The sequence below is a fragment of the Nicrophorus vespilloides genome, unplaced genomic scaffold (genome assembly GCF_001412225.1).
Source record: "Nicrophorus vespilloides isolate i.1.1-1 unplaced genomic scaffold, Nicve_v1.0, whole genome shotgun sequence".
NCBI lineage: Eukaryota > Metazoa > Arthropoda > Insecta > Coleoptera > Silphidae > Nicrophorus > Nicrophorus vespilloides.
The window spans coordinates 141,463-165,365 of NW_017096774.1; the positions used below are offsets into that span (position 1 = coordinate 141,463).

At 31.0% G+C, this 23,903-nt stretch overlaps 5 protein-coding genes across 7 annotated transcripts; 2 read left to right on the plus strand and 3 right to left on the minus strand.

Moving 5' to 3' along the window:
* Positions 1 to 255: 255 nt before the first annotated feature.
* LOC108558125 (sarcolemmal membrane-associated protein) lies at positions 256 to 4,654 on the minus strand. 3 transcript variants are annotated; one of them, XM_017914939.1, is made up of 8 exons: positions 4,511 to 4,654; positions 4,137 to 4,436; positions 2,875 to 3,103; positions 2,312 to 2,571; positions 2,079 to 2,249; positions 1,891 to 2,022; positions 1,729 to 1,812; positions 256 to 1,659 (listed from the first exon to the last, which is right to left on the minus strand). In XM_017914939.1, exons 2-8 carry the CDS (start codon positions 4,431 to 4,433, stop codon positions 853 to 855), a joined length of 1,980 nt encoding a protein of 659 aa, XP_017770428.1. In that variant the 5' UTR covers positions 4,434 to 4,436; positions 4,511 to 4,654; the 3' UTR covers positions 256 to 852. The 3 variants fall into 3 exon arrangements, with proteins under 3 accessions (XP_017770428.1, XP_017770427.1, XP_017770426.1); XM_017914938.1 differs by having other exon boundaries at positions 1,729 to 1,821; XM_017914937.1 differs by having other exon boundaries at positions 257 to 1,659; positions 1,729 to 2,022; positions 4,511 to 4,653.
* Positions 4,655 to 5,012: 358 nt separating this feature from the next.
* LOC108558127 (PRKR-interacting protein 1 homolog) lies at positions 5,013 to 5,962 on the plus strand. The gene is made up of 4 exons (XM_017914941.1): positions 5,013 to 5,073; positions 5,133 to 5,255; positions 5,311 to 5,490; positions 5,549 to 5,962. The coding sequence occupies exons 2-4, from the start codon at positions 5,160 to 5,162 to the stop codon at positions 5,885 to 5,887; spliced, it is 615 nt and encodes a 204-aa protein (XP_017770430.1). The 5' UTR covers positions 5,013 to 5,073; positions 5,133 to 5,159; the 3' UTR covers positions 5,888 to 5,962.
* Positions 5,923 to 7,745, minus strand: LOC108558126 (cell cycle checkpoint protein RAD17). The gene is made up of 6 exons (XM_017914940.1): positions 7,652 to 7,745; positions 7,346 to 7,576; positions 6,998 to 7,290; positions 6,633 to 6,940; positions 6,127 to 6,577; positions 5,923 to 6,069 (listed from the first exon to the last, which is right to left on the minus strand). Exons 1-6 carry the CDS (start codon positions 7,664 to 7,666, stop codon positions 5,964 to 5,966), a joined length of 1,404 nt encoding a protein of 467 aa, XP_017770429.1. The 5' UTR covers positions 7,667 to 7,745; the 3' UTR covers positions 5,923 to 5,963.
* A 151-nt stretch (positions 7,746 to 7,896) lies between these two features.
* On the plus strand, positions 7,897 to 8,766 carry LOC108558128 (density-regulated protein homolog). Its single transcript, XM_017914942.1, has 4 exons — positions 7,897 to 8,086; positions 8,147 to 8,405; positions 8,462 to 8,601; positions 8,661 to 8,766. The coding sequence occupies exons 1-4, from the start codon at positions 7,991 to 7,993 to the stop codon at positions 8,703 to 8,705; spliced, it is 540 nt and encodes a 179-aa protein (XP_017770431.1). The 5' UTR covers positions 7,897 to 7,990; the 3' UTR covers positions 8,706 to 8,766.
* On the minus strand, positions 8,758 to 9,404 carry LOC108558129 (DNA-directed RNA polymerase III subunit RPC9). The gene is made up of 4 exons (XM_017914943.1): positions 9,327 to 9,404; positions 9,172 to 9,277; positions 8,965 to 9,117; positions 8,758 to 8,909 (listed from the first exon to the last, which is right to left on the minus strand). Exons 1-4 carry the CDS (start codon positions 9,332 to 9,334, stop codon positions 8,769 to 8,771), a joined length of 408 nt encoding a protein of 135 aa, XP_017770432.1. The 5' UTR covers positions 9,335 to 9,404; the 3' UTR covers positions 8,758 to 8,768.
* Positions 9,405 to 23,903: the final 14,499 nt, after the last annotated feature.

Consider the following 23,903-nt stretch of genomic DNA (forward strand, 5'->3'; position numbering starts at 1 on the left):
TATATATATAGTATACATAAATTACAATACGAAAAAAATATATATATTTAAGGAGTAAAGAAACATAAATAGATTAGAATACAAAATAAAAATTCTCACTACACAGAAATAATAAACGTCGTAAGTTAACTTCTTATTTTTACTTCTCTTTTCACAATAAAAAATATAAATAATACAAGTAATGACGAAAATAATGTTCATATATATATATATAATTTTTTTTTTTGATTTTATTAAAACGAGGCAAAATAAAAATAATATTTAAACAATAATTATATAATAACAGGCTTTAAAAACATTTTTTTAAATCCACATATCTAACTGTACTCTACAAACTGTCTTTAATATCTCTTTGTTATTACTCTTTTAATGCATATAACAATAAAAAAAAAATGTTTCGCGCCCCCGCCGAAGGCTGTTACCTAAATCTTTCCACAATCCACATTATCCTTAGTCCTTCTTTGTACATAGTAGCAAATCACAAACGTAACTAATTCACATACTTCCCAACATTGTATATATTATATAACGCGTATCGAACTCCCAAAAAAAAAATACATTTATTGAGCACTCAATACATATTATAATTATTACTCTTGCCACTTTGTGCAGACTTTACTTGTATATATATAAAAATTTGCTTGCGCCTCATTATATATATATATATATAATATATATTTATATTGCCGGTAAATTCTCTTATAAAAAATTCGTATTAATAAAATGGTTAATATAAAAGATCTCTAAGATATTTCTGGTGGTTGGCTCCGGAAACGAGCATTACGTTTCTTTGATGATTTTCAATAAGTATTCAAGAACGAAATAGAAGAAAATTAAAAGGAGGGCCGTGAATCAGGAAAACATTGAGCTAATGAGTAGGTAGAGCACCATGAGTACGAGTGGAGCGATGTAGCAGAAGAGCACATTGTGGGAGCGATCGCGAAGAGCGTTGTACTTATCGTGCAAATTAAGCATATCTTTGTTGATGGCAATCTTCTCTTCGGTTATGGCAGCGTACCGTTCTTTCAAGGACACCAGGTCCTCTTCAAGCTCTTGAACTTGAGATATGTTGTCGCTTTTTTCTACTGCTAGTTGGTCGATTTGCGTTGCCTTCTCGGTGGTCATCGTGAGCGCTACGGCTTTGCTAAGCTCAGCTTGTAAAGCCTCGATCTTCTTCTTCAACGAGTCCGATTCAGAAGCACTCTCGACGTACTTGGCTTCGATGAACGCCAAGTCTTCCTTCAAACTAGTCTGTTTACTTGTCAGGTACGAAATAGTCTCCTTCTCAGTCATCAATGATTTCTCCAGAAGCGCGATTTTTGTTTTGTCCGCGCACGAAACGATCGACATTTGCTCGATTTGTTTCTTCAGTTCGTTTTGAGCGGATTGGTTATGGTATTTCAACGTTCTCGTATCCACGGCCTTTGGGCGCCGCACCTCCTCGACCTCATCCGCCAATTCGCACTCCTCTTTCTTTTCAATTTCATTCTCTTTACCTTTCACTAACTCGTCCTTGTTTTCACTCTCTTCTGGCTCGCAATCATTGATGTTCACTTCGTTGACGGAATTGCAATCGGTGCTATCATCATCATCTTCTTCATCGTCATCTTCTTCACTGGCTTGGTTATTGTTATTTACATGTTCACTGACGGGTGCCACCTATTACAAAAAAATAATATAAATAGTAACGCATTTGTTGTTGTTGTTTTTTTATATTATATAACTTACAGTTAAATTAATGTGGTTTTGCTGGGGCTCGCCGGGAACATTCCTATTAGTTTGATCGCCTTCGCCCTCCTCATTTTCAAATTGCTTAAACTCCTTGAATTTAGCATACTCATCAAAAATTAATTTGCTTTCAAACTCAGTTTGATTTTCACTTAAACCTACATTGTTTTGCAATTTATCGATGTTCTTCAATTCTTCCTCTAATTTGTCCTGAAGCTCTTTCTCCTTCTCTGTGAAATTCAAACGTTCCTCGTCGGCCTTCTTCCAAGCTTCCGTTAATTTCTGAGCCACTTCCTAACACCAAAAACATTATTATAAACAAGCTAAAGCGTCCCAATTATAATAATTACTTGTAATTCTGTTTGAACTTGCTCCAATTGTTCCTTGGCTAATAAAGATTCGTTTTCTGCGGATATTCGTGATCTCTCTTGTTCTGTAGCTCGAGCGACGGCAGCTAACCGATCTGCATGTAACTTCCTAAGTACCTCCTTCGCAGCCGTTTGGTACTGAGTACGATCTTCCTACAAATACAAATAACATTTCATGAAATCTCATAGTTTTTGTGTAAGTTTTTGTAACCTACTTGCAGTTTCGTAATCTCTTCGCGCAGTCTATCATCTCCCGAGCCTTTATTGGCCTGACTTAATTGCTTCTCCAGTGTAGCAATTCTAGATAAAAGTCTTTCCTCGACGACGCAAGCCTGCCAGCTTTCATCCGCCGCTTGGCGTGTCGAATCCACAACTCGCTGTAAAGCTCTCAACTTCTTCTCTAAACATTGCTCTCTTTGACTAGCTTCTTGGATTATTTGATTAAGTTTGTACAATTCATCTAACGGCACCACTCCTAAATATAGAAACCACACATTATTTAAATGAATTTTAGAAATCCTTTAATTACTATTTTTTTCTTGCGAAAATAAAAATTAGTGTTTTTTTTTATTAATGAGTAAAAAAAATAATGAAACCTACATGCTCTAATGATTTGTGCAAAAGATTTATAATAAACGGAACTATCTATAGTGTATGATGTTGATTTCTTTATGTCGATTATTTGAATCGGGACATTTGTACGAAACACCAACCAATCGGAAAGTTAATTTGTACAAATTATTTGAGCATCTGTAGGCACCTTAAATTAAGATAATACCATGGCGATTTCCTTCGGCAAAACTGGGACTTGCTTTGGCTTCTTTCCCATCTGGCAGATACAATTTTAATGTTGCTATGATACATCCATGTGTGACTTTCCTATTATTATTTTCAACTACATCTACACCAAATTGTACTATATCTCCAGAACTCACTTCGTGGGACTCGGATTCTACAGATGATAACTTGTTGTTATTTACAAAAGTACCATTGCTACTTTTAGTATCCTAAAAAACGTAAGATTACAACCATAAGTATCTTTAATTTAGAGTTATCTAACTTCCAGTTAAGTTAATGAATTTTTTGAAATTTTAAATAAATTTAAAGGAAATTGAAGATTAGGAAATGCAGACAGTAATATTCAAACTTTGTTCAGCAAATCGATATATGGGAATGGCTATAATCCAATAATGCATTAGTATGATAGGGTTTAAAATACATTTCTAAACTCGCAATTCAAGTTCCCGTTTATTATAAGTACCGATAAGCTATTTTTGGCCGTTTAAAACATAAGTTTTCAATTTATGAGTTTCTACGTCATGCATAAATGAACGGAACAAATTAATACGTAAAAGAATATTAGAATTTACCAAAAATAATTTTTGAGATATTTCAGTAAAATAACGAATTTTTCATACTTAATTTAAACACTGCAAAACAATTACTGATTTTTATAAACTGAAATAATTGTAGTAGATATAATTGTAAACATAAATATCTTGTTTTTAAATTGTGGTTTGCGCTTTTATCAACTGATTTCCTGTAACAATTAAATAGCAAAATATGAGGCATGCTATTATTATGTTGCTTAAAACGTATTTTTCAACATAATAACTGTACTTAATGAACTTTGTTTTTAATTGTAAGCTAAAAATTATGCTGACCTAAATATAAAATAATAAAAATCTATATCATATGCTCACTTAAAATGATTACAGACTATGTAAGTATTTCATTTTTGTAAATATGAATGAGATATGATGATAAATTGAAATCACTGCAAAAATATGTATGTATAAAGTGTGATAAATTTCAATATATTATCTTTATTTGTATGAAATCATTAAAGTTCAATTTGATTTCATTGTATATCAGAAGTTGTTTATTTTATTTGTAGTCTATTTATATTATGCACTATTTGAACAGTTATATAATAGGTGTAGGCACAATGGGAATAGTAATATTATTGGAATGCTTTAAATGGTTAGTGTTGATTGTAAGTAGGGTTGTTTTATGTAATTATTGGAATAGAAAATTTACCTGGAGGAAGAATTTTCCATTTTCATACCACAACAAAGCATGATGTCTGGAGAGCACTTTGCAATCGAAAATGGCATTGGTTGGGGTGGACCTTGCTCTAGCAACAGATCTCCCAATTTTGATTGGTTCCTCCAAGGATAATGTTCTGTCTTGGAATGGATGGGAGTTCTCCCGACATATCAACACAGCCTTTGCAGTCATTGTATTGGTAGCCGGAATGACCATAGAGTTACTGTTGTTCATCAGATATGATTCATATTGAATATTTTTCATCCAACTCTCACTAACAACAACCATTGCCTGGAACACGGATGTTTGTAACATATTAAATCCCTGCTCCACCTTCTAATTAGATCAACTACAAAATCACTCACCTATGCAGACAACAAGTATCTCACTAATGAGATAACAATTCACGATTTGTTATTGAATCCACTGACAAATATATCAAAATATAAGGGAAGGATAAAAAAAAAATGGGAAAGTGTCAAAACTGAAGGTGTCTAAACAGCTGAACGGGTCGACCGCACCATTATTATTATTATTAAATACCAACTTCTTGAACTCCCATAATTTGAACTTCGCCTCAACAGACAATTGACATTCATTTACATTAATTATCATTCATATGGGTTATTACTGTTTCTGCGCAAATGGAGTTATTGTACAAAGAACCTGCCTTCTTGCAATTATACACAATATTGGTCGACCTAGTTATATTTCAACTGCACAAGTTAGCTGCACTGCAATTAAAATCAATTCCGTTTGATCTAACAGATTCTTTCTGCAAACGATACGAAGAATTGCTTAACGCGAAAGCTACAACAGAACACACGATTCTGAGAAATATGTTTTTCTTTAAATAATTGGATTAAAAAATTTAAAATTTTCAAGGAAGAACTATTGGTATCCCTGGAAACAACCAAAACGTCAATAAGTAATTCATATATAACCTCAAAGATTTGAGTACAATCTTGTTATATTTGCAACTTTTAGATATAACAAATTTGTTTACTTATTATTATGTCTGAAGAGGAAATTAAAGAATCAAAGCCGGTGGTTGCCAGGACACCTGTGGATATTCAAAGGATCAAACTAGAGAAACTAATGAAAAATCCAGTAAATACTATATTCAATCATTTTCAAACTTAAAATTTATTATTAGTAATTATAGGAAAAAGCTGTGATAATACCAGAGAGGCCTAAAGAGAGAGGTGCACCAATAGTGCCAGACTTTGTTAGGAATGTTATGGGTTCTAGTGCTGGAGCTGGATCAGGAGAATTCCATGTTTACAGGCATTTGAGACGTAAGGAATATGCTAGACAACATTACATGAATGAAAAAGCTAAATGGGTATGTCTTGAAAGTATCTTAATTGATTACATTCTGCAATATATATATTTTTTCTTAGGAAAAATTAGAAGATGAATATCATGATAAAATTGATGAGAATAAAAGGAAAGCTGAACAAGTAACTGCAAAGAAGAGAGCTAAAAGGTTAAAGAAAAAATCTAATAAAAAGAAACCAAAGATGCAGAAAGCCAAGAGCAGCAGCAGTGAATCAGAATCTGATTCAGAAACTGAAAAAGAAAATGCAGACAAGGAAACTGAAACAGAGACATCAATGGAAACTAATAATACTATAACAAATGTAGAATCTAAGGCTGATGAAGGTGATGCAAAGCCTTCAGAAAATGATAATAAGAATGAAAAAGACCAAGCAAATGTACCTGAAAACGAAACAACGTAAACTCAAGTTTTTTTTTATAACAATATAAACTTAACTTGTTACTAGTATTTGTATTAATAAAATTTATTGAAATTATCTACCTCAGGTATTTAAACTTATGATACTTTTCACTTTTGGTTATCAAATTATAATAACTTTGATCTCCTACAGCTAAATGGCGCATTTCTAAATTGTTTCTTGACCTAAATAAATATTTTGTTTATTAATTTTTTAAATAAATTGGTATTTTGATCACTTACTTTATATCGATTTTCTTTGGACCGTTGATTGGAATCCATTTCGAAACCCTGTGTTTGTTCGAAATCATTAATCCCAGCACGCTTATCCATAATGGAATTATTAGAGTGTCGTGTCTTTCGCTCCATTTGTCCATGAACGTTTGGCTAAAGCTCAGTGTATCCGCAGCTTCAAAAATATCATTAATATCTCCAAAGTATTTTGTGTAATTCTCGAATAAGAACGCGTTGAAAATGTTTGGAACCGTCGAGAATTCATCTACTAACGCATCGAAATCGCATTGGACTTTGTTATTGTCGTCGCGTTTTGGGTTAAAAACTTTACCCAAACCGTGGAATAGTCCTAGAGCCTCATCCTTGTTCATCGATTTTACTTTGGAGTTCTTGTCGACTCTTTTGCGTTTTTGACCTGTTTTCTCCAATTTACTTAATTCTAGAGGAATCTCGCTTGCACCTAAAACCAAATATAACACGAATTAACAAATTGGTTTACTTCATAAGGCAATTACCTTTCAAAGATGCAAAGTAGTATTGGTTTACTGCACATCGAATGTCGCCCATAGCTGTTGCAATAATAGCTTCGATGATTTTAGGTCGCGGTAGCTTCAGGATATCCAAGTTTTCTTTAACAATATTTTGTGCCCTATTTAGTGCGTTTTTCAATAAAGTAACCGAACATGAATTGAAGTTAATATTGCAAATATTAAATTTGTCTTTAATTTCTTCAGTGAAGAGATTCTTGGCAATATCAACTTTGTTATTATGAACTTCAGTGCAAATAAAAATCAGACACGTTTTTCCATTAGCCAAGCAGTTACTAAAAATGATCAAAATTAATAAATTTGATTAAATGATTGAATGTGGATAATATTACTCCAATATTCCTTCAAACTCATTTGTATTTTTCAATAAAGTGTTTGGAAAGTCTTCAATTAAAGTGACTTTCTTCTTTGTTGATGCTTTTGTTAGTAAAGATGGAAACTTGGACTCTGTTAAAAACTCTTGTAGCCTAACACTCTGTCCAGGTCCTTTGAATGTTTCAAAATCCTTGTCAATAGGATTAATCCATTCCTGAATATCAATGTTTTTGCATTGACATAAAACCTTAACAACTGTTGTTTTTCCAGCTCCTGTTGGTCCTGTTAATAACAGCATAGGTACATTTACCTAAAGCATACATTTCAATTATTGAACTGGTAAAGGTGAGATTAAGAGTGGTAACCTTAGTTGTAGGATTGATTACATTAGCATCCAACCATTCTTCCACTTCTTTAATTTTCTTTGCATGGACAGCTAGATCTTCAATATTCTTAGGATCTATTTTGTCAAAGAACTTGAAAGATTTTAATTTCTCATTAGGTACAGCAACAACTGATTTAGTTGCCACTGGTTTTTTAATCTTCTTTGGAGCATCCTTTGTCTCTTTCTGGTCGAAATTGAAAGCAATCCATCTCTATAAAAACATAATTTGTTTTGACTTATCTATAGTGATACAATAATGATTTATCAATAAATATTGAGTCCTTACCTTTGAACCGCTCATTTTGACGTATTTTCAAACTAATAACAGCTGATATCAAGTGTCAGGTTTACTAACTGAAGTTAGATATTATTAAGGATACTTTGCTTTAACTTCTATTTAATTAATTTAAAAAATAAACGTTCTTAACTATCGTTTTATCAGCTATTTATTTGCAATGCAAACGTTGGATAAGTTAAATGCATTTCAATATATATTTTTGGTTCTCTTCAGTTGCCATCTTTCAACCAACATCAGCTGCCATTGAATTGCCAAATATTCCTAAAAAGTACCGACGTTTTAGGTTATAATAAACTTGTCGGGTATTAAATTGAGGTCTTTCAAGTCATGACTGAAGTGGACAAGTTGTCCCCAGGACCCAGGGATGGGGTAAATTACCCTCTACATATTTCGTACTGTGGAAATTGCACCATGCCCATTGAGGTTATTATTTCAGCACTTAATTTTATACGATTTTATGTAGATTTCTCTATTGCCTTTCAGTACTGCGAATATTATCCAGAATACGAGAAATGCAAAACGTGGCTGGAGAAGAATTTGCCTTCAGAATTTGAGAAGGTAAAGATTGGTGATGATGGAGCGGATGGTGCTGGAGAGGAAGAGAAGAAGAGGCAGAAGAGAGGAGGCAAAGGAATGATCAAGGCCAAGAAAAAGGAAGATGGTCCAAAACAAGTGTGTGTTTCTAGGGCTCCAAGAGGAAAGAAGAAGTCTGTCACTGTTGTTACCGGTTTAAGCACCTTTGGTATAAATTATACTGTTATGTATACATTTATCTGATTAATGTTGTTTATTTTGTAGATATTGATCTTAAAGTAGCTGCTAAATTCTTTGGTCAAAAGTTTGCCTGTGGTTCATCTGTTACAGGGGATGATGAAATTGTAATTCAAGGTGATGTCAAAGATGATTTGTTTGATATTATTCCAGAGAAATGGCCTGAGGTATTTGAAAGATCACTTAGCCTTTAATAAACAAATTTAATGTATTTGTTTTTTTTCAGATTGATGAAGACTTTATTGAGGATTTGGGTGATCAAAAACGATAATTTATAAATACCTATATTTATGTATATTATTATTATATAAAATACAAATTAATAAATAAATCTTCATGTAGCTTCAGTTTCTTCCTCCTCCTCTTCTTCTTCTGGTTCAGCAGGAACCTCAGGTTTACCTATGTGCTTATTAATTAAATTCAAAATTTCTTCCACTTGAGTTTCTGTCAATCTTTCTTCACTATTTTCAATCATCTATAAAAGAATATATGAAAATGATTGTATTAAATAAATATAAAAGAAATATTACCAATTGTATTTCAAGAGGTGTTGCAGGTGGATTGTTAATAATAATTAACTTTTCCTTTTTATTCAAATTGTATGGTTCCAGAGCTTTTAATATACCAACAACACCAGCTACTGTTTGTGTCGAACATGGAGATGTTTCTAAATACTTTGATGTCTGCAATACAATTATTAATAGTTACAATTCAGTTGAACAATAATTTGAATTTACCTGGTATGTTATTGTTGTTAGTTGTGATTTAGTTTGTTGTCCTTTAATTTTTTGGAGGTGAGACATGACCTCGAAGTTGCTCAGCATAGCGACATTTGCATTTTTGCTAAAAAGTAAATGATTAAACTCAATTTTAATATAATATTTTTACTTACATTTCCATTGTTTATGATTTTGGAAAATAGGTTAGGAATTTTCTAGCACCGTGCACCACATTCCGTGACTAGTCGAAGTGTTAGCCACCAGATGGTTCTTGTATGCATTTTATATAAGAGCGAAAGGAAGGTGAGACCATAAGAACGGGTAGATATTTGATTTTAAATATAATTTGTGTTTTTATTAACTACTACAGTTTTTCGTTATATAAACTATTAATTATTATGCTTACTCCATACTTTATAGCATTTGAGACACAGATGTGATTACTTATTTTGATGTCAGGTAAATCATAGTGTAAAAATGAAATGGAAGGAGTAAGAGTTCAGAACTTTTGTAAATATTTGCAATTGATTCTTTAGATTTATTAACAGATTAACGAGGATAGGAATATGAATAAAAAAAATAATAATTTTAGCAGTAGAATAGGATAGGAGAGAGGCCAGAGTTACGTAACGAGTCACACTAAAAATTCATGCTTTTAGCCTTTTTGGTCGGTGCACCTTTTCTGAAAGTTCTTTGTGAGCTGCTGTAAAACTGCAAGTTTGCAGCGCGTTTCTCGCTAGCCTTTTGTGGATGCGAGCGTTACGTGCAGACGATGGGAAGGAAGCAAAAGAAGAAAAGAACCACCACCCTCTCATGTGTGTGCATGAGTATTTGGGGTGTTTGATGGTGGAACATCCCTTGGCAGGACTTATCAGAATTTGCAGCAATCATTTCGTCGGTCATGCGGAAAATTCCTGTCCATACAATCCATACGTGTCCCCTTTGACACGTGATAAGTCAATGGAATGGCGACACTAAACTCCACCGAATTGGGATGGGACACAATCAAGTCCGAGAAAACACATAAATAAAATCTTATCGCACGGAGGAGCTTCGGAAACTGGGAATTTAGTTATTACCACCTTTATTATCAGCCACACTCCACGGACACGACTTATGACTCTTTGTCTCCGCTGCAGCAGGAACAGACCCTACGGTTTTCCTAACTTCAGACGAGAGTTATATATATAATGGATTGTATCCATGGTGATCACAAATATCGGCAGAAGATAAAATTCTTCATTTTCCAAGTTTACGACACAATAACTTCAATTTGATATTTTCATTATTAATTATTAATCTTATAACTTCATTACAAGTTTATATACATACTTAATTATATCGAACATTTTATAAACAAAATGTTTCAAAATAATGTCCAAAAGAATTGAAATTTTCTCATTCTATATTACATAATAGAATACCAATAAATTTCATATTGAAACAATTATAGATGTCCCCCGATATTAGATTTTATTAAAAAAATTATCAATTTTTGTTTGGACAGTTGATTTTTTTTAACACTATATATATATCCTTGTAAAAAGTTAGAGCTTTTATAATTTTGTTCGTAAGTCCGGTTGTACGTAAGTCGATATATACCTGTACTTTCAATACTATTCTATAGAACTATATATTGTGTACAGGATGTTGTTTAATTTGTCAAGGTCGGAATTACAATATTTCCTATCTAAAAAAGGAAATACGAATAGCTGTCACGTTAACAGATTTTGGATGGAGGTCGATTTGCCTTTTCCTGAACGGCAAAGGGAAGAGGTCTTATCAATCGAATTGATCCTGGAAGGACGAAAATGTCAATTGGGACCTTTTAAATGGCCTATTCTACTGTGTCTATATCCTATTCAAAAACAAGTTTTATTCCTTATATAAGAATAAATATTTTCCGGCATATTTTACTTGTATAGGTTTTATTGTTGTGAGATGACATAACTTAAACCATTGAAATTTAGATAATATTTCTTATAGTTAAGAACTAGACATTAAGAAATTCTATCCTCTATTTCTGCTTGAAACTGAATAAATGTCTAACATTTTCGGATTATTAATAACACAAATATTGTGATAATTCTTAATATAATTGAAATTATATAATACTAATCATGATGCAAGTAACATTGAATGACTGTGATATAATTTAATACGTTTATTTTATCTGGGAAAAGGATGACAAGTATGTTTCTTAAGAAGTGTTAATGGATACTGAAGGATGAAGTTAAAATGAATAAATTTTCATAAGCAGCTGCAGTTTGGGTTAATTTTATTGTACTTCGGAGCTCGATGAAAACTCGGAATCTCATTTCGGTCCCCATATGCGTTGAAGTCAATTTTTGTAAAAGAAAGAAGGGCGCCTGGGAACGGAGGTAAAAGCGTGGAGCGGCGGAAGATCTTAAGGTATCCGGTTACATTTATTGGAAAACGAGTGTCGCATTGGGGGGAACTATCGAACTATAGGCTCACCTTTGAGAGAATGGATAATAAAACCGAAGGATCATCTCGGGGGGGTTGCTGGGGTGGTTCAGTATTCCGGAATCCAAGTAAAAGTGGAAAGGAAATCATGTATAGTAGAATCGGAAAAAATACAAGTTAGGATGAGAACCGACGACCAGATTTAATAAGAAACTAGCTTTTTTTTATGTATCATATGTGCATATGATAAATATTTCCTACGCTGTCTACGTAGGAAGTATGCGAGAGTGTCAAGAGGAAATAAGATATTTGGAGAGGATATATCTCGTTTCGGTGAAGGAATAAAAAAGATTTATTCGTTTTTTTTTCTTTTTCTGCGTGAAATATTAACATGTAATATGATAGAAAATCAATCCGGCCAGACGGCGATGCGTCAGAGAGGAACGCTCCCAAAACCAAATGCGTTTGAGAACAATAGAGGAATTGTGTGTAATAAACACTGCGTCTTTTCATATACCTTCAAGAATCGAGACGAGACAAAACGATTCATTTAAGTAAAAGCTTCGTCTAAGCTATTATATAAATAGGAAATCCATAGAAATGAAATCTGGATGTGGGAAATGTTTTATCATTTAAGCTGCGATGCAAACATAATGCAAGGAATGCTCTTGCGTATTAATCATCATTGGAACTCTCCAATCTGCGGTTTATCTCACAAATGGTTTATGGGAATTAAACTCTACTTGGAAACTAACTTTAGTAAACCTTCAGTAATAGAATATACCGTTATCCATTAACATTACAGATCGATTTTCTATTGCAAATCGAATAATGGCGTGTACAAGTTTCCTTCTTTTAATGGGAAAAATAGTTTTAATTGAAATCGTTTTATTGTGGCTACGAAAAATGATCATTAGGGCATCATAAGTAATTTTGAGGCGAACAATACAAAACTTGAATGTTAACTTATCATAGTTTTTTTTTATGTCGTAATAATTTTATTTATAATCTGTTCGTCAATGTGAACATTGAGTAAATTTAAGATCACGGTTAACATTAAATGGATAAGTTTTCCCGATGGATAGATTTTGAACATTGATAATTACTTAAATCTAAGCCAATAGCCAGAACATTAGTATGTGACTCCAGTCTATCTTGGTATTTACTACTAAATGTTAGTATTGTATCCTCGACCAAATCTATATGAAGATCTTCGTGTATTTGTTTATTCCTGACGAACCATAAACTATCATAGTTAACTATTTTTTCATCAATGTTATAAATTTGGTTACAACGGACAGTTTTGAATTACAGATTCGTATGGCGTGCACAAGTTTCTTGTGTAACAAAAAGAAATGTGCAATTCCTTTCAATGCGCTAATTCCTTTTAAACTGAAATTGATGTAGCCGAGAGAAAATTAGATTGTTCGAATGCGATCAGCGGGGACAAAGTAAGATTGATGCGGGAGAAGAAGGCGCGCAAAGTTTTGATTGGACCCGCCGCTTCCGGGTTCTTTAATAATAGTGAAATTGTGGATAGTAATGCGAGTATTTCGTCTATGAAGGGATGGGATGGGATGGAGAGGCCCTGAATGAACGATGAACAACAAAAGGGATTCGTTGTCAGTTCCGCGTAATGGGATTGATTCTGTTCTCGCCGAGATGATGGAGGTGCGGTTCGCTCGGAAAAACATAAATTGAACTGGAGAGGTAAGTTTTTAATAAGATTTTCAATCCCGGTGGAAGAAACGTGGCACCGCCACTACCGGTATTAGGCGCAGGTTACATAAGTAAAAGATGGGTTCTTTGAATTACAAAACTTACTTTTAGGAGTTGATCTCATTCATACATTCCAAGTAAAATTAGTTAGTAAACACTATTGTAAGTTTTAGTAAAACTATAAAATGTCTATCAACTACTTCGAACTATGCAATTTGGCAAGTATAAAATATACCACATATATAACAAGTAATTTAATAATTATAACAAAATTAATTATCAATTTAAGGTGATGACAGTTGTACTATAAAATTTTCAATTTGATTATTTTCCACAGAAGTACCATAATTTAAACATTATCATAATTTTGGCGTTTCGGAAGTCTTAAGAGACGAAAAAATAGGTTGAAAAACATCTCTAAAGTAACAAGTTATTATTTATTTTATTAATATAAATGTAACTATTTTATATCAACACACCAATTCCTCTACACTTGTCTGAGATTCAATGCGTTCCGGATTTCCACCATTTCCTATACTTCATCTCTGAGTTTTCTTTAGCATTACTATTTTTTGGTGGTAGATATTTCTAACTTTATTACTTTCCATTTGAATCTCCGTTTACTATTTGTATCTTCATACATTCTTGACTTTCTTTTGGAAACTAAAAAATGGGTGTAAAAGTATTATTTTAATTCTGATATTAATAATTTTTGTGGCTTGAGTATTGTGTCCAACACATAAATGTTTCTTTCAGCTCAGAAATATGAACATTCTATTTACAAGTACAATGGAGTTCGTGTGTCATAATCTTATTGTAAATGGAAAGAAAACGATATGTTGTTTATTTGATGCTATATAGATCCTAAATATAATAGTCTACTAAGGATAATGCTACTTCTATTGTTTATACCATATTTTGTTTTGTAATATTGTTGTTATTTTTTTAAATTTTCATTACTTAAATCATTTTAATCCTATTGTCTGTTAATCATAAAAATATTATTATTAAAAGATACAGTTTTTTAGTGCAAAGTTCATCTATCTATAATTTGTAGAATTTCTGTATCCTAACATATTTTTTTAATTACGTAATAAATAGTGATTACAGTCTAATAGTAAATATTATTTTGATCGTAGTCGCATGACATGTGAAAGTCTCTTTGCGTTTAAATTGAGAGTTTATTCAAGTAAATTAAATGTTTAAAGCGTTTTATAGTGAAAAAAAATGGAATGAATACTTTACTCAATATCATATATGTCTATTATAGTCGAAAGATTATATTTTTTGGTCTATAGGACACAATTCATGAGAATTCTACACGTGCGTCTTATAGTACAAAACATAAGGACATTTTTGCAGAGAACATTCAGATTTCTGGATTTTGATTTGAAATGCTAGTTCTTTATACAAGTTTGAATTGAATGTAGTTATTGATATATTAGATCACGTTCTTAATTGAAGATTGAATTGAATGCAGCTACATAAACGTTTCTTTGATATACATGGTATAATGGTGTGCATGATATCCAATTACGACAAATTACTGTCAAAGGTATCTTTGATTATACCTACATAAGGAAAGTGCTTATGAGTATTCAGTTTTTGTTTTCTTTCAGCCACCTGTGTAACGGTTTTTTTTGTATATATATATATTTGTATATGATTCCCTAGATACGTCTCTGCACTTTGCAGTTAGACGATGTGAGTTATGCGATTAAAAGATTTCATCCTTATTGAAGTGAATGTTAGTGTGTGCGTGGGGTCGCGTGTGCGCTCCGGAGTTCCGAGGTGGTTTAGGATGTGGATGAGGTGGAGGACGAGGAGTGGAGTGTACAGAGTGGTACAGAGCGTCATAACTCCGGGGACGATGTGAGCAGTAAGAGTGGGTCATGTATAATACATCTGTGGGCCAGGTCGGTCCGGTTTCAGATCGATCACATCGCGCAAGCGGGTGCGGCCCGCAACCAGACATCATCATCCCGGAGTGTGCAGTCGAAGTCGGCACTCCGCACCGGATCCGAACTCCGGGAGAGAGTCCTGGAACCAGCAGGATCAGCAGGACCGAAATTCTGATAGAAGGCGCGCGCGCGTTCCCTCTCTCTCTCATTCTCTCGATCACGAACCCCATCTCGCTCAATTCGTCCGCGTTCACCCGCTCTTCGGCAATGCCATCCAGACCGTGAGTCAGTGTAGGTAGTCCGCTCAATCGGGAGACTTTGACTTTTTTTCCGATTCGATTCTCGCGAAATTTCGGTGTGCTGTGGCTGTGTTGTTTGCTAAAAGCGAAAAGGATTGTTTGTGTTTCATTCTTCGAAGATCGGAGTTGTCCTTCTACCTTCGACGCTTGCAAGCAGCGTGTCCTCGCCGAGGTTATGTCACGTACGGTTGATCTAGGTCGGTACTATTTGCAGGAATCAAGTTTTCTAATTAGTACGCTTCCATTGTCCATAGCATGAGCACTTTTCCAACCATCCGAAAACTAGTTAAAAAAAACCCGATACCCAACTATTCCCGAACGAGAAATCGTAATTACAAAAAAAGCTAGCGCGCGAACCCGGCGCATCCACCGCTAATTCCATCATAAACCCTATACATCATAAACACATTTTGCAGCACTTCATTTCCGGGTCAACACTATTTTCGCTCTACCATTTTCAAAGTTATATAATAATCGTTATTTTTGATAATATTCACATTGCTCCATTATACAAATTATAACCATTACTTTTGATAACATTGTCCCAATACACCAAACACGTATACAACATTTCTCTCAATAGCCTCACACCATTGTCAAAAATAACATTGTCATAACTAAAACTATAAAAATTTCCAACTTTTAACATATTAATGATATATTTTACATTTATTTTCTATATCTAATATTCAATATTTTTTAGAGTAAATTTAAAATAAATTAAACAATAGCTCATTATATCTAGATAAATGTTCGCTTTTCTATTTTCCTATATGCAAAATAGTAAATAATAGTAATTAGTATACTTTTATGAGTATTTTAAAAAAAAATTACTTAAATGATTATCAATAATGTAATATTTCAGAAATAGTAATGAATTTTGTATTCAGAATGAAATTAATTCATAATATATTAACTATACGCTTTTATATTAGATAAAGTAGAGGAAAAATTAAAAAAAATCATCATTTTTTATATAATTTATGTCTTAGTTTATCAAGTCTATTAGCTTTTGGGAAGTTATATAAGAATATTATATTTAAAATTTGTAATTTGTTTTTTATGCCTTTTTTGTGATTTTTAAATATATAAAATATAAAAATATGTTTAAATTAAATTCTTAATGTTGTCTAACAATTTACAAAATATTGTTTTCTAACGTTTAAGTTAAATTCTAGTGCTGATAAAGTTCAACAGGCAAAGTTTAATGATGCAAAGAAACTTCTAATCAAGTATTTACATCAAAACTGGAAATTGACGGAAAATTGGAGTTATTATAATACTAATAATAATAACTAATATTGAAACTCTTTAAGAAAAAAAAAATTGAGAAGAGAAACTTAAATAATGATTATGAACATTAGTGTAAGCAAAAACTCGTACATAGTGCGAGAAATCGGTACTGCCGGACTGTTTGAAACTTGAGTCTATCGAGGTATTAAATACATTCACGCCTCCCCTTAGACCTCCCAATTGCTGAAAACGCTGATCTACTGTATAATGAGAAAAAATACTAAATCTATGTATATTCAATAATTTTGTGTAGTATTTTTTTTACAATTTATTTCAATTTTGCTCTGTTTTGCAAAAATGTATTTTAGTAAATCCGCACTTTTTTCTAAGGTGAAAGTAATTAATTTCAATTAATAAAATTATTTGAGTAATCCGTTAACAGACGTAACAAAAAAAAATACCAATTTGTCACAGAATACAAATAAACTGGTTGAAATATGTATGAATTTATACATCGGATGCTAATTTATGTAAACTTTATTTAGCATAACTAAATAATATTGAAATATTGGAACCACAAAATGCAAACAAATTACAGTGAATAAACAATCAAACAAATGTATGAATAATTAATGGTAGAGTATTAAATTAAAACGAATTGTAATGGAAAAAATATGATATTTTATGAATAATACATTTTCATGACAAATTATTTTATATGATAACTTTTTTGTGCCTTTGTAGGACGTTCTATGTTTATTATTAATTTTTGTTAAATATAGAAAAAAAGTTCAATTTTATCGTTGTTCTTGTACAAAATGAGTTAGAAAATCGATATTTTTTTTTATTCATTTGTCATATTTATATTGAAAATATTAAGAAATTGCACGAAAAATGTAATGTTCACTTCAAATAAAAAAAAACATAAAGTTTTGTTTTATATATTTAAAATAACTATAATATTTACTGGAATAATTAAATAAAAAATATGTAAGAAAATTTTTATAACCGATTATACTTTTGTAGGGCGTTTTTTGTTTATTATTTTAAGTCGCAGTATAGTCACCACTAAAGTCATGTAACGAAAAACGCTTAAAACTTTTTACTTCACCCCATATTTACTGGAATAATTAAACAATAAAATAAAAAATATATATAAGGGAAATTTTCATTACTCTCAAATATTGCATCTGGTCGACCAATTTAATTGCAATTTTAATTTTTTTTCCTGTTTATACGAAATTGAAATTAATTGGAAAATCGTCCGTGAAATAATATCCTCTAAAGTTGATAAACTTCACATAAGCACGTATATTAAATTCTGCGTGGATTATTAAATTCTCGGAAAGTGCAGAATGCATTTAATTATGTTTTATTATCGGTAGAAGTTTCATATAATTCAATAATAAAATTGTCGAGAGAAATTCTTAATTCCAAACCAGAAAATATAAAAAAAATATTTGGACAATTTATCTTTTTTTTTAAATATTTTTATAGCTAAATTCCAAAAGATCCAAAGACGTTTCTTAATGACTTAATATATTTTTTTTTTAATTTCTTGCATTTTTTAGTTAATTTTATATATTTTAGATACATTATTCTACTTTTTCAGAATTCGATGTTATTTTGTAATTAAGTTAATTTTACCATTTTTTTGTCTTAAAATGATCAATTTTTTAAGTTTTATTTTATTAATATTTCGTTGTGGTTTTTAATGAATAGAGCAAAATATTTTTTTAATAAATGTGTAAAAACGTATTTACTTTATTTCAATACCAAATACACGATGCAATTGAACGTTGTGCGTAATGCAATAAACTATGTTATAAAACGCTAATATATAAAATAAAAAAAACTGCAGAGCGTTAAATCTGCATCATTAATGTTATGCAATGTTTTTTTATTGCGTTCGGTTTGTTATCCATTGAATACAAAACTCGGCTGCGTTATTTACATATTTATCGATAAAAATATGCAAATACCTCCAGTTTTTAACTATCCAAAACTTCTTTCTTTACCGCTGCAAAATGCCAAAAATAAATGAAAAACTTTTTTACATGTTCTTGTCTTTTTTTATTCATTCGAACGGATGAAAATGCTCATTTTGTTCGTGAAAATTGAAATCGCTGTAAATAAATTACGAAAGCATCCACTCTTGTAGTCCGAAACAATGAGAGTAGGAGCGCCCTCTCGTTCGTCGTAATTGGAGCTTGAATATCTTCCCGTTTCCGTGCTTAGGACTTAGATCAAAGTTGATTTTCACAGTCCATAAAATGGGCTTGGGTCGCAGCAAGTCAGAGGCGCTTTATGAATTGTAAACGACGTTAATTTCCTCAAAGGTCACATATATGACCGTTAATCACGAACAACAAAACTCTATTTTCTCTGCTACATTTAATTTGTGCGAGAAGAGGTATCTTTTTGAACTTAATCTTTCGAAAGTCCTGACGTATATATACGCACATACATTTTTTTTTGATTCATGAAATTAGTCGTTTGTTATAATGTTTGGAATAAAGTCGCTCAAGTACAAAGACTGATATACTAAATATTTTAAGGTTTTGAACCTCAATACCTTTTAAGCTAATAGTTTGAAAGTTTCAACAAGTTTCTCACATAACTTAGACACTTAGATTAATGCTGAAAATGTCAAAAAAAAAGTATGATCAAAAAAGTTGTCACAAATTTGACACTTGGATTAAAACTGATTATGTCAAAGGTCAAAAATCAAGTTTTTCAGAAAAGATTGACACTTTTAATACTAAAAATGTTAAATTTTTTATCTAATTAAAACATCAAAGTTCTATCAAACAACTGATACTGATTAAAACTAAAAATATCAAACAAACTATCAAAAATGTTAAAAATTAAGATTTTCATAACAGATTCACACTTTGTTAAATACAGAAAATGTCAAAAATTTTGTGTGATCAAAAAATAAAGATGTCCTAAAAATTGATAATGTCAAACGTTACAAAAAAATGTAGGTTTTCAAAAAATATTGACACTTTTAATACCAAAAATGTCAAATTTTGTAACTGATTAAAAAATCAAAGTTCTCTCAAACAATTGTCATTGATTAAAACTGAAAATTTCAAAAACCATAAGTATTTTTAAACAAGGTTTTCACAAAAGATCACACTTTGTTAATTACTGATAATATCAAAAAAATGTGTGATAAAAACTAACTAACTAACAATGTACAATTAAAAAAACAAGGTTTTTAGAAAAGATTGACACTTTTAATACTAATAATTCTTTTTTACAGCACTTTTATTATTTAGCTGATGCCGCGCACAATTTTGCCAGTTTTCAATATTAATAATTAAATAAATAAAAAAAAGTGACAGTGATTAAAACCGAAAATGTAAAAATCAAGGTTTTCACAAAAGATTGACACTTTGATTAATGAGAAAGATACGTACAAAAATCTTATGAAATCTGAAATTATTTACATAACACGTGATAGTAAATCTTGAGAGGGATTATTGTATAGTCAAATTATATTTTCATTTAATTTAATTTGATTTATTTTACATATAAAATATTTATATGTTATAAAATTTGTTGTTTGATTTATATAATAATGTTCTAATAAAAAATAAATAATTTCAGTGTAATTTTCATTTTATTTTGTGTAATTTGACTCTAAAAACGGTAATTGATGTAGAAACGCTGCGGATTTTACGCTCGTTTTCCGTCATTTTATTAATATTGATTAGAATTAATTATCCCTAAACATCATAACACAATCTATTACACTAAATTAATTACGGTTTCGATGTCGAAAATTGCAAATCCTTTCCGTTCCACACCTTCCCCGCCTACCCCTAAATTGTCGTTGATCAGGACCGAACCGACCGCAACTTGGAATTACTTATTTTCTAATAATTGATATTAATTCGAAATTAAATTAATTATCCGGTAAGGAAGGAGGATGGTGAGGGATGGCATTTTCGGGGTTTTGCTGTTAGGGTGGTTGAAAACCCCTTGTAACTCTGCCTTCGTATCCTTCTCCCTAGGCGCTAATTGGAAAGGCGATGATGCGCATTGACTCCGTTTTTAATCATCTGAAGCTTATTTTAATTATGCCTTTCGTGACCACGCAAAATGTATTAATTGGAGGAACGACGAGGAAACGGATTTCCCACATATTCGCTAATGATTTTCCAAATTATTACTAATTACTTTTACGGTCATCATTATTTCCAAATAATTATTAATTGAACGAAAACAGAGCACATTTTTTATATAATATGAAATTTTATATTGAATTGACCAATCTTTAATTTGTCCACAAATATTTACAAAAATTATACTAAAAAATACTTTTGTATGATTTTAATTATGTTCATTCACTTAATTACTAATATTTGTATGAATCGTCATACATTAAAAAAAATAGTTATTTATTAAAGTTTTATTACCAATAAACATGTTTTATAGAAATGTCTGAAATAAACCTTGAAGTCACTTAACTAATCAAAAGTAAAGATCTCCGAATGATCAAACATTAATTACGGAATAAAACTTATTTTTTACGGTTCATACATTTTTTTTATTTCCTCAATGTAGTATTGATAAGTGATGAAAAAAATTGTATGAATGAAAGTTAATTATATTAATTGTGTCGACTTTGCTTTTATATAGTTCATCATTGCTTTTATAGATCAACAAAAGAACATTTGGCTCGTAAGTTAATTAATTTTGCTATTACTGCAATATACCATTCAACCAATCAAAATACGATCAATGAGTTTTCCAATGCGATTTTATAATTAAACCCTTACTCGTTAATTAAATAAAATGACTTCAACTAATTATGTACTACGAGTTGATATGTAATTAATATTAACTAATTACAAATTATTTAATTAATTTCCAGTTAATTTGAATATTTATATTATTTTAACCTTAAACTAATTGATGTAATTAAAATTTGTTTGTACTTATTTTTGTATTAATTGTTAGATTAATAAAGCTCCGTTACTCGCGCAGCAAATTATAACATAGAAACATGAGTGGCGTATGAGAAACTCAGTTAAATATAATATTGATTAGATCAAGGAAAAAATAAAAGATATGTATGTTTATAAGAATGTGAAAAATATTGTCATTATTAGTACTGATCGTTTGTTTCTGTATGTCTTTGTCTGATTCCATTGTTGATTTTCGTAAAATCAAAAACCTTTTGTCTAAAGTAAAATATTATAAAACAACTTCTCGCATGGCGTCTGATAGACTCTGCTAAGAATAGTTTGTTGTTAATCCTTCATTGTTTATTTTCGTAAAATCTCTGCATTCGGTTCATTTTATGTATTAAAAACTGTTATTGATACATTTACTGTAAAGTAAAATATTATAAAACAACTTCTTGCGTGGCGTCTGGTAGACTCTGCTAAGAATAGTTTGTTGTTAATCCTTCATCGCTTATTTTCGAAAAATCTCTGCATTCGGTTCATTTTCTGTATCAAAAACCTTTTGTCTATACATCTAAAATAAAGCAAAATATTATAAAACAACATCTCGCGTGGCGTCTGATATACTCTGCTAAGAATAGTTTATTGTCAATCCTTCATTGTTCATTTTCGTAAAATTTCTGCATCTGGTTAATTTTTTTTAACAAAAACCTTTTGTCGAAACATCTAAAGTAAAGTATAATATTATAAAACACCTACTCGCGTGGGTCTGATAGACTCTGCTAAGAAAAGTTTGATGTTAATCCTTGCTAGTTTTCGTAAAATCTCTGCATCCGGTTCATTTTCTGTATCAAAAACCTTTTGTCGATACATATAAAGTAAAGTAAAATATTATAAAGCAACTTCTCGCATGGCGTGTGATAAAATTTGCTAATAATAGTTTGTTGTTAATCCTTTAAAGCATCGCTCTAAAATGGCGTGATGTGCTTTTACAAAACGTCAGTCAGTATTAAGTCTCACAGACGATGCGCGAGTAACAGAAGGTTATTATAATCAAAGTTATAGATCATAATTAATGATTATATTACCATTTCATATACTTTTCATAATTTACAATTATAATTAAATTAAGTTAAGTTTATGTGGTAAATTTAATTATTGAGCAAATTCAATTTTTGTTTATTTTTCATAAAATGTATTTCTCAACTGTCTTTGTTGTTTTTTAGTATTTTTATTTAGTTGAGTGAGTAAATATTTTTTTCTTATTAAATGATAAGTGTAGCTTTCTTTGTAGCATCAAAATCAGTTTTCTGAATATAAAGGAAAATCTTTTGATAAAATCTTTTTCTTACCATAAAAAAAAAAATCTTTATGTAATGAGAATTTCGATGGGAGCAAAAGACAATAACTGTTTCTTTTCCTTACCTAAACGTTCAATTAATTTTGATATCATACTGGACGCGTTTCAATTTCATGCGAGCTTTTTCCTTCGTTTTTATTATTTTACGTGAAGTCTAATTTCATTTTAATAAATAAATTTCATGCGGAGCGAAACAAAGATGCTCGTAATTCACTGTGGGTACAATATTTCATTAAATTTACGCCGCCTCCCGACCTTCGCAGTATATAATATAATAGGGACGAGACCCTTTTTCCACGACGTCGTTCCGATACCGAAAATGTCTTTTCAAACGTCTCCCAATGTTTCCATACAGTTTCGCATTTTCTTATGAATATTTAATTAAAATCGGAGCGGCCCGAGGTTTACGCATAGGCTTTCAATGTTTTCACATCGAATTCAATGCGCACCACCGATGAAGTTAATTTCAATTTACTCCCGTGTATTTCAATGGCGTTAATGAAACACACATTTAATTACACACCGTTCCATTCATTCAACGGAATTTAATATTCGTTGGATTAGATTATTAGATAATAAATAATAGTAACATTACAATGAAAACTTGTAACAAATAAAACAATTTTGTATTTACTATAATTGAGAGTTATATAACTAATATTATTAACTGGAGGACTATAATTAATTAATTATTATTAATTAACACATTTCAATTAAAACTTATAAATAATTGACTGATTTCTTCAAGAACGCTTCTATTCTTATCTTTGGATTAACTTTAAATCTAAGTTTTTATTGAAGGTAAGAAATACAGTAAGTCCTTGACTTACGTGGTTAATTCGTTCCAAAAGTTTCAGTGTAAGTCTAAAAATATTAAAATAATATAATATAA

What these genes read in the sequence shown, in the direction of transcription:
- LOC108558125 (XM_017914937.1), bottom strand. Translation starts at nt 4,433, where the DNA reads ATGGTTGTTGTTAGTGAGAGTTGGATGAAAAATATTCAATATGAATCA. An exon ending in ATGGAAAATTCTTCCTCCAG is followed by an intron (nt 3,104 to 4,136) that starts GTAAATTTTCTA and finishes TACGTTTTTTAG; the next exon opens with GATACTAAAAGTAGCAATGG. An exon ending in AAAACCACATTAATTTAACT is followed by an intron (nt 1,660 to 1,728) that starts GTAAGTTATATA and finishes TTTTTGTAATAG; the next exon opens with GTGGCACCCGTCAGTGAACA.
- LOC108558129 (XM_017914943.1), bottom strand. An exon ending in TAACAACAATAACATACCAG is followed by an intron (nt 9,118 to 9,171) that starts GTAAATTCAAAT and finishes ATTGTATTGCAG; the next exon opens with ACATCAAAGTATTTAGAAAC. An exon ending in CACCTCTTGAAATACAATTG is followed by an intron (nt 8,910 to 8,964) that starts GTAATATTTCTT and finishes ATTCTTTTATAG; the next exon opens with ATGATTGAAAATAGTGAAGA.
- LOC108558127 (XM_017914941.1), top strand. Translation starts at nt 5,160, where the DNA reads ATGTCTGAAGAGGAAATTAAAGAATCAAAGCCGGTGGTTGCCAGGACA. An exon ending in AGAAACTAATGAAAAATCCA is followed by an intron (nt 5,256 to 5,310) that starts GTAAATACTATA and finishes TAGTAATTATAG; the next exon opens with GAAAAAGCTGTGATAATACC. An exon ending in TGAATGAAAAAGCTAAATGG is followed by an intron (nt 5,491 to 5,548) that starts GTATGTCTTGAA and finishes ATTTTTTCTTAG; the next exon opens with GAAAAATTAGAAGATGAATA.
- LOC108558126 (XM_017914940.1), bottom strand. An exon ending in TAATCAATCCTACAACTAAG is followed by an intron (nt 7,291 to 7,345) that starts GTTACCACTCTT and finishes TGTATGCTTTAG; the next exon opens with GTAAATGTACCTATGCTGTT. An exon ending in GAGTTTGAAGGAATATTGGA is followed by an intron (nt 6,941 to 6,997) that starts GTAATATTATCC and finishes GATCATTTTTAG; the next exon opens with TAACTGCTTGGCTAATGGAA.
- LOC108558128 (XM_017914942.1), top strand. Translation starts at nt 7,991, where the DNA reads ATGACTGAAGTGGACAAGTTGTCCCCAGGACCCAGGGATGGGGTAAAT. An exon ending in ATTGCACCATGCCCATTGAG is followed by an intron (nt 8,087 to 8,146) that starts GTTATTATTTCA and finishes ATTGCCTTTCAG; the next exon opens with TACTGCGAATATTATCCAGA. An exon ending in TTCCAGAGAAATGGCCTGAG is followed by an intron (nt 8,602 to 8,660) that starts GTATTTGAAAGA and finishes GTTTTTTTTCAG; the next exon opens with ATTGATGAAGACTTTATTGA.